This window comes from Lonchura striata, chromosome 2 (genome assembly GCF_050655825.1).
Source record: "Lonchura striata isolate lonStrDom1 chromosome 2, ASM5065582v1, whole genome shotgun sequence".
NCBI classification, from domain to species: domain Eukaryota; kingdom Metazoa; phylum Chordata; class Aves; order Passeriformes; family Estrildidae; genus Lonchura; species Lonchura striata.
The window spans coordinates 45,892,128-45,904,876 of NC_140704.1; the positions used below are offsets into that span (position 1 = coordinate 45,892,128).

At 37.3% G+C, this 12,749-nt stretch overlaps 1 protein-coding gene across 1 annotated transcript in view; it reads left to right on the plus strand.

The window, feature by feature from the left end:
• The window catches only part of SACM1L (SAC1 like phosphatidylinositide phosphatase), a 28,920-nt gene extending 16,278 nt beyond the window's left edge, over positions 1 to 12,642 (plus strand). The window contains exons 8-20 of the mRNA XM_021553222.3: positions 1,760 to 1,861; positions 2,597 to 2,682; positions 2,881 to 2,967; positions 3,402 to 3,470; positions 3,559 to 3,638; positions 5,127 to 5,225; positions 7,787 to 7,925; positions 8,153 to 8,222; positions 8,325 to 8,397; positions 8,849 to 8,942; positions 9,027 to 9,119; positions 9,794 to 9,851; positions 10,538 to 12,642. Of these exons, the coding sequence (XP_021408897.1) occupies positions 1,760 to 1,861; positions 2,597 to 2,682; positions 2,881 to 2,967; positions 3,402 to 3,470; positions 3,559 to 3,638; positions 5,127 to 5,225; positions 7,787 to 7,925; positions 8,153 to 8,222; positions 8,325 to 8,397; positions 8,849 to 8,942; positions 9,027 to 9,119; positions 9,794 to 9,851; positions 10,538 to 10,674 (1,187 nt within the window). The 3' untranslated portion in view covers positions 10,675 to 12,642. The remainder of the gene's footprint in view (positions 1 to 1,759; positions 1,862 to 2,596; positions 2,683 to 2,880; positions 2,968 to 3,401; positions 3,471 to 3,558; positions 3,639 to 5,126; positions 5,226 to 7,786; positions 7,926 to 8,152; positions 8,223 to 8,324; positions 8,398 to 8,848; positions 8,943 to 9,026; positions 9,120 to 9,793; positions 9,852 to 10,537) is intronic.
• Positions 12,643 to 12,749: the final 107 nt, after the last annotated feature.

Consider the following 12,749-nt stretch of genomic DNA (forward strand, 5'->3'; position numbering starts at 1 on the left):
TTATCCTGCTGGTTCTGGGTAAATTGCAATTAACAACTGACAGACTGCAATTAACACCTTCCTCGATCCTGTTTTTTTACTGTATAAAAAATTAGTATAAGTAATGTTTGTATAAAACAGAATTGCAGCAAAACCTTAGAGAACTCAGGAATTTTAAGAAATTGGATTTCTAGCAGTGAGAATGCTAGGAAGACCCCTCAGCAGAATTGTTACAGTGCCACTAGCAGATATTTCAATAAGATCAAAGGTTCTTTTTTTTTTTTTTCCATATAAACTCAAATACATTTTTTCAACTATGTGTACTTAGTTTCTAGTCTTGCAGTGATGAGAAATAATGGACTTGGATAGTTGAGATTTTGATCACCTGGAGCTCTAAAGTACATTTAGTATTTCCCTTGCTGCTCCAAACCAAAGCCCTACTAAAGAACAGTAAATTCTGTCTTGTCCTTATATGTGGAAGTTGCTAATAGCAAGTTATCATTTTAAGTGAGCACAGATTGCCAACCAAAAATAGGCTAACAATTGCTAAGCAGCTAAGGTTAAATGTAACCTTTCTTACAGAACACAGTTGGCTGTACAAATGTTGAATTAAAGGTTGGAGGACCTGGCAGTAATTTTCCAGGAAAACAGAGGAATGGGCATTTTTCAGCCTTAATTTATTAATTTTGAGAACATTCTGGATGGGGACAATCTGTATTATATTTTTGGGGGGTGTTTACAAACAGTATTGGCATAAGTACAAACAGAAATCAAGATGACTCATGTATGGAACCAGTGTGTTCTTTAATGTAGCTGAGGTGCTCATGTGTGATGCAGCTGTTTTATGTCTCAATTGAATCATAGATACAGAGCCTAAATTTCACTTGAGACAAAGTATCTAGATTCCTCAAAGAGAAGACTGCAGTATACTAATTTAAAAATTGATCATTTTGATCTTTTGTGTGCTTTAAAGTGATAGTTTTTAGAGGCAAAGCATGCAAGCTGGTGAACCTACCTGAAGAAATTTTTCATGAGTGCTGATCTCTATTAGACTTGATAGCTTACTGCAGTCCAAATAAATGCCGCTATAAGTAGCACAAAACAAGAGTAAAGCTGAAACTAATTGTCATTGCCCCGGTTTGTTGGGTAGTCCCAGGTGTATTTGCCACTTTGGGTATGTAGCCCAGGCTACAGGAAACCATTCTTGTGTGAGAAGCTCATACTGGAATCTTGGTGCATGTTCATTTTTATTTCACGTGGATTTGAAAACCAGTCTATTTTACTGCTAGTTCCGGCATTTGTAAATGTGATGTATGTTGCATTTATGGGTGCAAAATACATAACCCAAGATATTTACTCTTCTAAAAGTTTAGAAAAAAAATTGAGGCGGTATTTTTGAAGTAGTTGTTAATTTTTAAAAGCAGTAGGCGCAAGAATCTGCTAAGGTAGTCTAATAAAATTCTGGATGAGATGGATTCCTAATTTTTAATTAGGACCGTAAGACCCAGAATAAACTTCTTTAGAATCACATTTTCTCAAAATTACAGCAGTTTTAATGTCTGTTCATCAGTGACATCACCATAGAGTGTTGTTTTGCAATGTGCATATTGATCCTAATATTCCTACTGTCTCTCCAGTTCAGTGTTCAACTGTTGTTGGGGTGACAAATGTTTACAGATTTATTTGAATGTAGTCTCTTGGCTCCTTGAAGTTTCCTACCTGTTGATATGTAAAAATATTCTAATGAAACGTTGAGGTTTTTCCTGAATGTTGTTATCAGTTATCACTATGCACTCTTGTTCTATTAATGGCAAGTGTTTTGACTGGCTGCTTGTTTCCAGAAGAAGCTGTTTCAGAGCTGGTGTACGCTACTATGTAAGAGGTAAAACAAAAAACTGATTTATTCAGAAAATAATATGTGTTCCATCTGCACATGTGAGTTGCCTTTAAGAGTAAATGAAAAAACATTATTTAATTTGTCTTGGGCTTCTTCCTCCAAGGAAAATGTTAGGAACTGAAGCATTTTTTGGTATTTATTAAAATTTATTCCTGTTCATGTCTTTAAGACATAACTGCAAAAGTTTTGTAGTGATTTTTAACAGGTGGCTGTTTTCATTGGTGCTAAATGCAAGTGCATAATAGCCCTTTATGTGTAGCAGTATATCCAGCTAAGAGCATCACTGGTGCTGGTAGGGGAGCCCTGAGCAGTGTTCTCTAATTGTTTCAAGTTAAAAAGCAAACAGGGAAATTAATTTAAATTACTTCCTCTCTTCTTAGTCCCAACATACATGCTTTTGAAGAAATTTGTCCATTTCTGCAGTACCATTATGTGAACATTTTGGTGTCAGAGCATGGGTATTTTATTTCATATTAAGTGATAATCTCTAGAGCTAGAAATCTCAAAATGCTTCAAGCATTTTGAAGAAGCACAGTTCTGCTTAAATTTGGTGCAGATCATGTTAAACTTTTACTAAGGGTGTGTTTCATTTTATGTTGTCAGGCAGCTCTGTGATTCCTGTGAGGACTTAAAAGGGAGGGGAAGGAAGCCTTTTGCTGATGTGCTGTCACTGTTTTGCAGGCAGGCTGAGCTGGCTAACATAGTCTTTTTCCTTTACAGGTATTGATTCAGAAGGGCACGCTGCTAATTTTGTTGAGACAGAACAAATTGTGCATTATAAGGGGAGCAAAGCATCGTTTGTTCAGGTAAAGTCACTGTAAGGAACACAGATACATAGATAGCGCTGTCTTATTTGCATATTGTATATACAATCCATATTTAAAAGCATAAACTAAACAAACAGACTGAATTAGTTTAACAAAATAAACCTGGATGCTTTGTTTTTAAATGTTAAGTGGGTTTTGTAAATTCTGCTGTTTAAAACCATTACCATTCTTTTGCAGACCCGTGGATCTATTCCTTTTTTCTGGTCTCAAAGACCAAACCTCAAGTATAAACCAAAGCCACAGATCAGCAAGTCAGTAAACCATGTATGTGAGTGTTTGTGTCTTGGGGTTTTAACATGTTACTGGGCTCATGTTCATGTGATAGGGTTGCAAACTGTAATCAGAAGAATAAAAATCAGCAATACTGGATTGAGCATTGTTTTTTAAAAATAATAGCAAGAAACCTTGTACTTGTTATAATTAATTAAAAAGCTGAAAAAATGCAGGCATCAGTGGGGGTAGTTTCTCTTTGGATCCAGTTTGCAGCAGTTTTAGTAGCTGCACAATACTCTTTACGTGTAGCATATTTAATGAGGAGAACTGAATGGACTAGGAGGAGGAAAGTGTGAATGTATTGGCACAATAGAGAACATCAAACAGTTAAAAGAATCATCAAAAATATTATCATGACACTTTCTTGTAAAGCACAGATCTTAATAGTAATGTACATCTGTCAACCCATTTCCTTTCTCTTCTAGATGGATGGCTTCCAAAGACATTTTGACTCACAAATAATTAGCTATGGAAAGCAAATGATTGTCAACTTGGTATGCTTTCACTTGTTCTTCCTGAAAAAGATGTTATTCTTTTAAGCAGACTTTTGATTAATTCTGTCTCTGTTTTCCCTTTTCCCAGGTTAACCAAAAAGGCTCAGAGAAGCCTCTTGAGCAAACCTTTTCAAAAATGGTGAACAGCATGGCAAATGGAATGGTCAGGTACATATGACATGAAGTGATACATTTTGTTTTACAGATTAAGCATTCCCTCTGAGACCCACAGAGTGGTCAGCTCTTTGAGGGCCTTTACCAACTCTGTGATTTGTTTGCATTTTATGTTTATGATGTGACTTGCTAAAAGAGGACACAGGCCGAATAAAGAAGGAATTTCAGAGGCGATGGTAATGCCAGTATTGGAGTCTTAGTATGCAGTGGAGCTCTTCTGCATTTTAGGAAAAAGATCATGCCCTGTAGAACTAGGTGCTGGCAAAAGGACTTGGTTACACTGCTAATGTAGTGAGGGAGCACTGCATGTGAGCAAAACAGGATGGAACAGTAAGGGGAACAAGTAATTTAAATGCCTGGAGCTCAGTGTACCAATGGGGCAAGAGTGGAGAATCCTCTTGGATTATGAGAAATTCCATCTCTTTGTGGGAATACGGAGTGCAGTACACAATCTTACAACGTGTCTGTGCTTGCTTTTGTTCATTTCTGTAGGGAGGGCTTGTATCCAACTCACACAGATACTCGCCCCTCTACCTTATCCTTGAAATTACCGTGCCATTTTTTTATTCTGTGCATATTTGCTATACAGTCATCTGGTAGAAACCAAAACATGAAATTTTGTGAAGGTGCATTTTGGTGATATTCTGTATATGTTCAAAAGTGATGTTTGGCAGCCCTATTTTACTACTGCTATCAAAATCCACTTTCTTGGTTAATTGTTTTTGATGGTGTTTACCTGCCAGAATCAAACACAAGACTTCAGTTACTTGTTTCAGTGTGTATAGACAATCTTTCTTTATGCATAGTCCTGAAATCTGGTCAAATGACTTTTGGGCTATGAATGCTTGAGGAGAGGAATGTAATGCCCTGCAATTCACAGCAAACATAGACATACAAATGTTTAATTAATCAAGCACCACTCATTTAGGGTACCTCTTGCCAGAAATCAGCTGTTAAAATTTTGTTCCAAGTCAGTAGATGCTTAATTTTATTGTGACAGTTAGGTTAGCTGCTTAAACAGAACCTGTCTCAGGTTCCTAGAGTTATTGAGGGAATTATGCCAGCAAAAAGTGTTGGATTTCAATGCCTGTGTCTAGTTCAAAGTGAACAGAGAACAAAACTCCAGGTGGGGGAAAAAAAGAAGACATTAAATAAGATTTGTATCCCTTCTGTACTTTCTGGAGGAAATATATTAGCGAGAACATAGAATGGAACATACATAGAACTTGGAACACAATGTGTGCTTCCACAGACTAATGGCATTTTGTAAATTTTAAATGGTGTCACCATTCACACTAAGGGTGCAGCATCAGGAAGATTACAGAGCACTGACAAAATCTGCAGTTGTGCTTAAAGTCATCTCTAAAGAAAAACAAATCCTCTGTCACTACCTGTTTTTTAAATTGGCCTTTTGCTGTAGGGTTTTCTGTAACCTTCACTGCAGTACATATGTAATCTGAAAAACTGCTTCTCTCTGAACAGATACGTGGCATTTGACTTCCATAAAGAGTGCAGTCGGATGAGGTGGGATCGCCTTCAGATTTTGATGGATCAACTGGCAGACCAGCAAGATGAGTTCAGGTAAGGCTCTGAAGTTCTTAACCTCTGTGTTGTTATGAGACCACTTCCTCATAGTTTCTGTTGTCTTGCATTAAGGCACAGCAATACAGACCTTCTGTGGTCTTCTATGAAGAAGATGCATCTGTGTGCATTAGTGTGTCCATATCTCTGGTGTCTTGCTGACACAATGTGCGAGGTTACGGACCTTGTAGGGGGGTAGGATGATGTAGAGCTCGTGTTATCTCTCAGTAAAGTGGGCCTGAGAATTGCAGCAGCCCTGAGTTGTGACAAGAGCTGCCTTTGTTAAGGTTGGGTAAAAGGTTAGACAAAGAAATGGACATGCATACAACTGGAGCTATTTAAAATAAAGTCTCCTTAGATTATATTTTTTTTCATCCATAGTGATTCCAGGTTGTGTTGACAGCAAACTGTTCTGCCTCGTCGTGCAAAACACTGGGTGTTCCTTCCACAGGCATTTATAAAAGTGTTTTCTCTAACACACATTGTTGTGGCTCCAAACCTTGCATTGGCATTGGTTGTTAGCCCTTGCTAGTATAACTAACCCACAGGGAAACAAATTATCATTTTCTTTAGTCATATAAAAATACACAAAATGTCCAAATCAATTTAAATCCTTAGTCCCACAAGTGTGTTTTTGGTCATAGCTACTAGTAGACCTGCTAGGGAAATAGTTTGCTTTGTTCTGCTTTTCTGATTGCTTCCTTCCTGTTCCTGAAGCCTTGTAACTAAAGCACAAAGTAGATCAGCTAAAATATTAGAAAACTAGCAGTGGTATAGTCTATTCTGACAAAATAAAATGAGGTAAGGTGTGGACTAGAATCTTGTTAATAGAATCTCTTGCCTGGAGTGATGGCTACAGGAATTATATAAATTAATCAGATTATAGTTAATATTTTCTGTCTACCACAAAAAAAAAAAAAAAACCCAAAAAAACAACAAACTTAAAAACTCATAAAGACCTAATGAAGAAATTTACTTTGAGCACCTCAAATAAGGAGAAATAAGATTGTAGTTTTTTCCTATATAGCAAGGGTCCTTTATTCTTAGAATTAATACTGAATCTCTTAACTTGTTCACTGTCAGCTGCCACTGGAGGCATAGAAAATAACCAGATTTCCTTGAAATGAAGAAAAAAAAAAGCCATCTCTAAAACAAGATAAAAATTGAAGACTTTTCTCTCGGGATTAGGCTGGCTCTAACTTAACTTGTTTTATTTCATCTGTAAGGACTGTTGCTTAAATAGGAACAGAAAAGTCTGAGTTCTAATCTTCACAGAAAATAGTTTTGCAACCCCTAGGGACGTAAACAGTTCTTATTTTCTGCAGGCTAAATCCAGTTCTGGAAGATCTGTCAGAAAGGAGAGCTGGGTTCATGGAGGTATTTTTTGTTAAAGTTTTTAGAGTAGCTATAGGAGATTCAACATTTAAGAATAGACATTTCTAGTTAATTAGGATAATCACAAACTATCTTATCCTAAAATCAATTGTAGCTAAAACTTGGGGGGGAAAGGAAGATTTCACAGGTATTATTGTCTTCTTCAACAATGTAAAACATTGGTTTAACAAAACTAGGTCAAGAATGCTGAAAATTACTCTTAAAAAGAAAACACAAGGTTAATCAAAGTAAGTGCATGTGTTTTTAAGGCTCCTGATAAAAATGCTGTGCCTCTTGATAAAAATGTTCTACAGTAACAGTGGATTATATGATAGTCCAGAGTTCATAATTACATATTGGGGTGACTTAATCTATGGATTATAATCTGTAAACCTGTAGACAACTGGAAGTTTCATGCTGTGGCAGGACAGCATATTTCTGTCCCATTCACACATCCAGCTGATAAGTAGATTGGAATATTTGTTCTACCAGCTCAGCATTGGAATGCAGGTGTGTAATTCAGTATTTAAAATGAGCTGTTTGTTATCAACTAGTGGAAACACCTAATTTAGTGGGTTTAAAAGACTGAGGTAATAATTAGCATACGCAAGGAAGAATATCTGGTTCCCCACCATGTTCACATAATGGAGAGAATGGAATTTGACAGTAGCAGAATTTTCCATATTTTGCAAGTGCCCTGAAAAAAAAATCTGAGTACCTTCCTGGAAGAAATGTGCCTGACAATTTAGATGACTTTTTATGCACTGGTGACCAGGTTGAACTGGTGACCACTTACCAACAACAAATCTGATTACTTCTGCTGCTAGGCTCTACTAATGATTTTCAAATCTGTAGAGCTGGGACACTAAAATAACTGGAAGGAAAAAAACCCACAAGTCCCCAATTTTGCACCAGAAGTTGTTCTTCCCGGTAGCATATAACTCAATATTGCTCACTGGCCTTCTGAATGGTAGGAGTGAATACTGCCCTGAGATTGCAAAATGCTCATCCATTGGTGCTGTTTTTCAGCATGGCAAGAATTCAGGGAGGCATCAAAGTTTGAAGACATGGCTGAGTGCTCATCAAATGCTTAGGACAATTGTGGTTTGGTTCCTAGGATATTTACTTGTGAAAACATGTGGTTTATATGGACAGTTATCTCTAAATATGTGTATTGTGTGTGTTAGTTACTTTCTAGTTGACTCGGAGGGTAAAACTGTGACTCAGCAGGAAGGAACGTTCCGCAGTAACTGCATGGACTGCCTGGATCGGACCAATGTGATCCAGAGCTTGTTAGCACGCAGGTCTCTCCAGGCCCAGCTTCAGGTACGTGTTTTACTCTTCTTTGACAAGCTGGAAGAGGAGAGGGGCTTTCCATTTGGAATGGAAATGTAACTTGAATGCTCCGTAAGAGCTTGCATAGTGGAGTTACTGTACTACTTACCTGAGCTGCATTGACTAGACTCAAGTTTAATAAAAACAGCTTTTTTTGAAAGCAAATCCTAATTTTTCTATCAAACTCCTAGCAAGCCTCAATGTGCTTTGTATTCCAGAGACTAGGTGTTCTGCATGTGGGACAGAGAATTGAAGAGCAGGCAGACTTTGAGAAAATCTACAAAAATGGTAGGGTATTTAGAGTTCAAACAATTATTTTTTTCTCTGTAGAGAGTATATAATATTTGTAATATTCTTCCTTAATATTTCTTATTGTTTTCCTAATCACAGCATGGGCTGATAATGCTAATGCTTGTGCCAAACAATATGCTGGAACTGGTGCCTTAAAGACCGATTACACAAGGCAAGTCAGCATTTCTTGTAAGGGCCTTCTGGGTTTTTGAGTGTGTTTGGGATTTTCTTCAAGTCCTCATATCTGAGAAGGTTATTAATCTGGGACTTAGGCTATAAATGAGTTTTTTGCAAGGGTTCAGTTGGTAAAAAGTCATACTAACATCTCCAGATTCCTTGCTGTGTTTATATGAAAGTAAAGGCTATCTGGAAATTAAAACCAAGGTGGTGTGCCATAAAGATGCACATCTATATTGTCTGATGGAAAGAAGTGTTATTTCAGTTTACACTTTTGTTACAAGTATGTGTAGTAATAACGCAGAGGCAGCACTAGATAAATGTATTCATATGCAGGTGTTCATTTAAGGTAGTACACATCCAGATAATGACAGAATGTAAATCTGAAATTATAGTCCTGAATTCATACATCTATTTTAAATATGTTTCACAATTTCTTTTTACAGAACTGGGAAGAGAACTCAGTGGGGCTTAATAATGGATGGCTGGAACTCATTAATACGTTACTACAAAAACAACTTTTCTGATGGATTTAGACAAGTAAGTAAAGCTTTTAACCATGGGGAAATGTATTTGAGAAACATTACTATGCATTCGAACTCTTGCCTTCCCTTTCTCTTCCAGGATGCGATTGATCTTTTTCTTGGAAATTATTCAGTAGATGAAGTAGAACCTGCTAGTCCTTTACATGTCAAGAAGGATTGGAAGTTCTTAGCTGTGAGTATGGAGACTTTATTTGTAATAGGAGAGACAACAATTCAGTCCCTGGCTTCATTTTGCCTGAGTAGGACTTGTCTGTTAGTCATGAAGCATCCCTGTAATCTGGTAATGTTTCTATGATACCTGCTTATAGGACTAAACCCAGACTGTTCCCTTGACAGAAAATGGAGTGTCCTTGAGGTATTGGAAAAACTACTGTTTGCTTTTTTTCAAATGTGCTTCACCAGGTGGAAGGGAGGAAATTCTACTAGTCACTATCAATGAGTGTTTCCTTATACAGAAGAATCTTGTGGACTTCTTTTCTCGCACTTCTTGCAGAAGCATAGACTGTAACACAAAACCCCCATTTTTTTCATTTTTCTTCACCTTATCTTTCTATTTTGAAATGGCATTTGGGAACATAATGGGGTTTAACTGGTGTATTTTTTTTTTAAACAAAGCATAAGCCTCAACCTCTCATTTATGCACAGGAAGTGTATTTCAGTTTTAAATATAATTATTGAATACAGTCTTCCAAATTTTGGAACTGTCCAAACTTTTATTTGTACCTGAATGCAGGTGAATTGAGAAGCAAAGCAAGTAAATAGCTTTACAGTACTACCCATCTTAAAGGAAATTAAGGAACATATTTACTGGTGTATCAAGTGATTATTCTGTTTCTCTTTCCTCAGTTGCCTATTATTATGGTGGTTGCTTTCTCCATGTGCATTATTTGTTTGCTAATGGCTGGTAAGTCACTATTGAATTTAATTTTATAAGACTGGGTTATTTCTCTGTGAACTTTGTGTAAATGGTTACAATAACTGTTCAGTGTAGAATTGCTTCTCTGTCATTCTAAAAGGTGCTTGAACATGGCTCTGGAGATTGAGGTTTAGCACTGTATCGTTAGTGTGGAAAAATCTTAGGTGCTGTAGAATACAGTGTTAAGACTCATGTAGAAGTCAATTAAGGGACAGTTAATTATCCCCAAATCTAGATGCACCTTGGTAGACCTGTAGCTTTATCATAGGCTGGATGAAGCCCCAGAGGAATACCTGTCTAATTTTGGGCAGAAAGACAATTCGGAGCGGTCAGATACAGGCATAAGCCTGATTCTGATGGACTTCCTTTTAATCTAAATCTGTGTTGGGAGTGGTGAAGGGTTTTTGCCTCCTGCTTTTGCCTTGAATTTTTTTACATTATTGCCAGTAGAGTTCTTGACTGACTTCCACAGATCTCTGTTCAATGTGTTCCAAGAACTGTGTGGCAAATACAAATATTCCAAGGCAAGGAAACGGAAGATCTGTGGAAGACTTCTGATTTCATTTGACAACAGATTTCTGAGGGAGAGCTTGAAATATTTGCATTTGTCCTAAAGTAAAACTGTCTGCTAATTGGAGATAATGAGCTAAAAGCTTTGTCTGACTCTTTCTCAGGTGATACATGGACTGAGACACTGGCCTATGTGCTTTTCTGGGGAAGTGCCAGCTTTGGAACTTTTGCTATCATCCTTTACAACGGCAAAGATTTTGTAGATGCACCCAAGCTGGTCCAGAAGGAGAAGATGGACTGAATTTGTGTGTGTGGAAAGCGGCTTGGTACTGAGGATTCTTCAAGCCACACTTGGAGTCTCTACTGACCTGCTTTCCACACCAAAAAATGCTCTTATGAACATTCTTCCTTGGCAATGGGGGAGGGGTCAGGGGTAAGGAAACGGTGTCCTGTGGTGGTGGTAGCTTTCAACTGAGACCTGACTTGACAGTCTTAGTTGCAATGGTCTTTGGAATATTGCATTAGTGGGCAGGGCTCCACTCTTACTGGAGTAGTGCAAAGACAAAAGCCAGCTTTTTGGTTCTGGAATGCCTTGGAGCTTAAGTGGACTGCTGAAGCTCATGCTCCACCTGGGTTGTTTCAGCTGGTTTTTTGGCCTTGACAGGAGAGAATTTTGATGCCGTTAATGTCTCAAAATACCCAAATGTTGAAGCATTATTAATGGAACATCTGATAGGGATCTCTGAACAAATATGGCTTCTTACCAATAAAAAGTCTTGGTCCAGATTTACAGCTGGATTACGTTTGTTGTGATAAAGTCTGTGTTAAGGAGTCCTTCGTGCATATTTGTGTGTGGATTCTTTTCACTAAATATGAAAGATTTATGAATCCTAATGCTATTCTAAAATGAGGTTTTTGTCCTGTCTTGTTTATCTAGAACTGATGCAATATTCTGCTAATCATTGTTTGGGTGAAAGGGCAGTGTAATTGGATGTTCCTGAAGTTGCAAATGTCTTGCACTGTTTCAATACTACAGTCTCCATATGAAAATCGAGTAGTTAGTGAGTTAAAATGTAGAATTTTATTTCTGAAGATGTAAACAAAATCAAAGAATGTAAAAGTCCTTTGCAGTGTTTATTCAACCTTCCTTATGCTAAAGTTCCAAAGTACTTCATTATTTTAAGAATGGGTCACAACATAAAAGATTAACTTCATATTGTTTTGCTAGTCAGCTGCTTCTATCCTTGGTTATGTTGAAATAATTTATGAAAGAAGGAATAACAGCCTGAGAAGAAAGCAGTAAGTCTAAACTCCGTATTTCTGCTTGGGAGCAGCAGCTTGCTTTTCATGCATGATACTGTAATACACTCTTTTAAGAAAAAAAAAAATGGAGGAAAAAAACTGCAGACTAATTTGTGCTGGTTAATGTGTGTCTTTAAATTTAGTGCTTCCAAGCTGTATAAAAATAAGGACCAATTTTAAACTATTTTGTCACTTATTTTATATGGTTTGTTCAAAACCAGACATGGAACTTGCTTAAGGCGCTGTGCATTGTTTAATATTTCCTGTAAGTACAGCTGTATATTCAGATTGCAAATATAAAATTTAAATGGGGGGAAGGGACAAAAATGTAGAATACTACTAGGGCTAGCACAGGTGTCATTATTGAAGCTAGAACACAAAACACTGATACTCCAGTGTTCCTTTGTGTCATGACTGAAAATATGTACAGATTTTTTTCTTTTCTTCTTCTTTTTGCAACTGTTCATTTTAACCTTGAATGTTTCTGGAGGCCTCTCTGGGTTTTGTGTAAACATAACCTGTTTATGAGCACTAGTACTTGCAAGGTATCAGTTTGCTTCTAGATGCTGTAATGGAAAAATACCAGTTGGTGGCTAACTAGGAAGTCCTCCTAACTTAAAATTTTCAAAGGTGAACTCCCTCATGGGCACAAAGTATAAGAACATCATAGACTCAATATTTGAAAGCAATGGTTCTGGTGGCTCAATGGCAGGTGGAGTTTGAAACTTGGCTCAGTTGTCTTGCAGCCTAGAACTGAGTTGTGCATCTTTGGTAACGAACTTGTTGCAGCAAAGACCAAACTTGAATTGCTAATATAAAAGGTTTGTAAGACTTAGAATAATGTAGGTTTTAGAAGTTGGAAGTTGGAAGGCACCTGTGTTTCAGTGCTTTGCAAAGAGTCTGTATTTCTAAAATCACAAATGGTGTACTACTCTTCAAATACAATAAAATGTTCAGCTTTTCTACATTGCTGTCTGCAGTGCATTTTGTACTTTGGAGCAGACTGTTCCCAAATCGTTCTTTAGGAGCTGTTTCACACCTGAAGGCTGCTTCAGTTTTGTGTGTGCTCGTTGT